Source organism: Arachis ipaensis, chromosome B09, assembly GCF_000816755.2.
Source record: "Arachis ipaensis cultivar K30076 chromosome B09, Araip1.1, whole genome shotgun sequence".
NCBI classification, from domain to species: Eukaryota; Viridiplantae; Streptophyta; class Magnoliopsida; order Fabales; family Fabaceae; genus Arachis; species Arachis ipaensis.
Genome location: NC_029793.2, coordinates 144697773 through 144699664, shown reverse-complemented (window position 1 = coordinate 144699664; position 1892 = coordinate 144697773). Strand labels below are relative to the sequence as shown.

The 1892-nt window shown below is 30.8% G+C and overlaps 1 protein-coding gene across 2 annotated transcripts; it reads left to right on the top strand.

Annotated features, from left to right (window-relative positions):
- LOC107616588 (peamaclein) lies at positions 190-1330 on the top strand. Of its 2 annotated transcripts, XR_002353837.1 has the most exons (3): positions 190-399; positions 486-898; positions 1284-1330. XR_002353837.1 is itself a non-coding variant. In XM_016318541.2 (2 exons), exons 1-2 carry the CDS (start codon positions 312-314, stop codon positions 668-670), a joined length of 273 nt encoding a protein of 90 aa, XP_016174027.1. In that variant the 5' UTR covers positions 190-311; the 3' UTR covers positions 671-1013. The 2 variants fall into 2 exon arrangements, 1 of the variants encoding a protein (XP_016174027.1); XM_016318541.2 differs by lacking the exon at positions 1284-1330 and having other exon boundaries at positions 486-1013.

Genomic DNA, 1892 nt, shown 5'->3' with positions numbered 1-1892 from the left:
ATACGTAGAAGGAAAGATGTTAAAAATCTTAAAATAGACGCTATAAAAAGTTGATAAAATCTAATTACACATTGTACAAATTAGGGCAAAGTGAATTTTTATTATTATTATTATTTTACCGTGACCAAAATATTTTATTCCGTTACAACAATTTGTCGCCATGTATGAAGCTGGATCAGTATAAATAAATCCACTTGTAACATTGATACACACCCCCACCCCCTCTTGAGGTTCCAGCCAGCAACATTTGCTGAATTCCTCTACTTTCTAACATACTTCAATTTACCACCAAACTTAGAGTGAAAAAAAAAATGAAGCTTATTTTCGTTACACTGCTGCTCTGTTTTCTTCTTTTAAGCTCGTCTTTGTTGGAACCAGCCACTGCCTACGAAGATGCATGTAAGATTTACAGTCACTGTAGCTAACCAAGATCTGTTACTTTGTTTATTGTGGTGTTGAATGAGTTATTTTTCTTTCAATGGCAGCATATTGCGGGAAGAAGTGCTCAAATAGGTGCTCTGTTGCTGGGGTTAAAGACAGGTGCTTAAAGTACTGTGGGATTTGCTGCCAAGAATGCAAGTGTGTTCCTTCTGGCACCTATGGGAACAAGCACGAATGCCCTTGCTACAGGGACAAGGTTAACAAGAAGGGAAAGCCCAAATGCCCTTGAAGAATTATGAACTCATCAATTAATTATATATTAGACAGCATGCAAGCCACTTAGAATAAGAATAGTAGTGTTTATTTGTATCTGTATGTGTTTGTGTTTTGTGCTTGTAGGAGTAGTGTTATCTGAGATGGTTTGGTGTTTATGTGTCACCTCCTGATTCCAAGTGTTCTTGTTAGTAATGCCAATGTTTGTTGGATGTTAGATTTTTAATCATTTTATGAGGAATAAATTAGGAGGAGTGTTAGAGCCGGTAACTTTTGTGTTTTGTAATCAATTGGCGATCAATAGTATTTTTAATGATGTGAGATTACATCTAATGGTGGAAAATCACTCGCTTTTCTTGTGATGGTTAAGTGTTGGTCACAAAACACAAAAATTGTTGCCTCTCTAGACTTTTTTAGTAAATGTTAAGTAAACAATGACTATTTTGAACAACATGAACAACTATTAATCAAATAAAAATACATTATATCCTAATTTAATGCTATTAATTAAATTTAAGATTAATTTACTATATCCTAATTTAATACTACTAATTAAATTTAAAATTAATTTACTCTTTTAATCCTATTAATTCATATTGTTCACATATTGTTTAAAAATGTTAATGGAAATTATTATTTGACATAATAATTGATGAAGATTTTCTCCCGGTTTTGACTTCTCTTCATGATATGTTTGATGTTCTGCAATTTGCAAACAGACCAAACTATAGTTTCTTTATCAGTGACAAATGAACTTGTAAGTTGATTTATACTTAAATTGTAAGAGACACAAAATTATGTAGAAAAAATTAAGAAATAATCAATAATTTTGGGTGGCTAAATATATCGCGTCAAATAATTAACCATATAGTGAATGTTATACCTAGGATTCTACATAGAGTTGTTAACTTCATAAAAATATACTTTTTCTGCTACATTTGTTTTTTAATAGGGTTTGTAAATAAAGATTTATACCGTCGAAATGTACGATCAACGATGTGCTGTTACAGTAAAAGTGTACACACGTGTACCTGTAACAATATTCTCTGCTTTTTTAAAATTTACATGGCTTTTTATGGCTATAAAATTAATAAAATTGGCAACTAAAGTTAATTATATATAATATATATAAAAAATATTAAGTTTAGTTGCAAATTTTATTAACCTTATGGCTATAAAGACTATATAAATTTTGAGAAGGCTATGCCTTTTTAGTACATGAAATCTAGAGCTGGATC

Bases quoted from the DNA above. Each gene is read 5' to 3' on its own strand.
- LOC107616588 (XM_016318541.2), top strand. From the start codon at position 312: ATGAAGCTTATTTTCGTTACACTGCTGCTCTGTTTTCTTCTTTTAAGC. The intron at 400-485 runs GTAAGATTTACA...TTTCAATGGCAG, and splicing joins CACTGCCTACGAAGATGCAT to CATATTGCGGGAAGAAGTGC.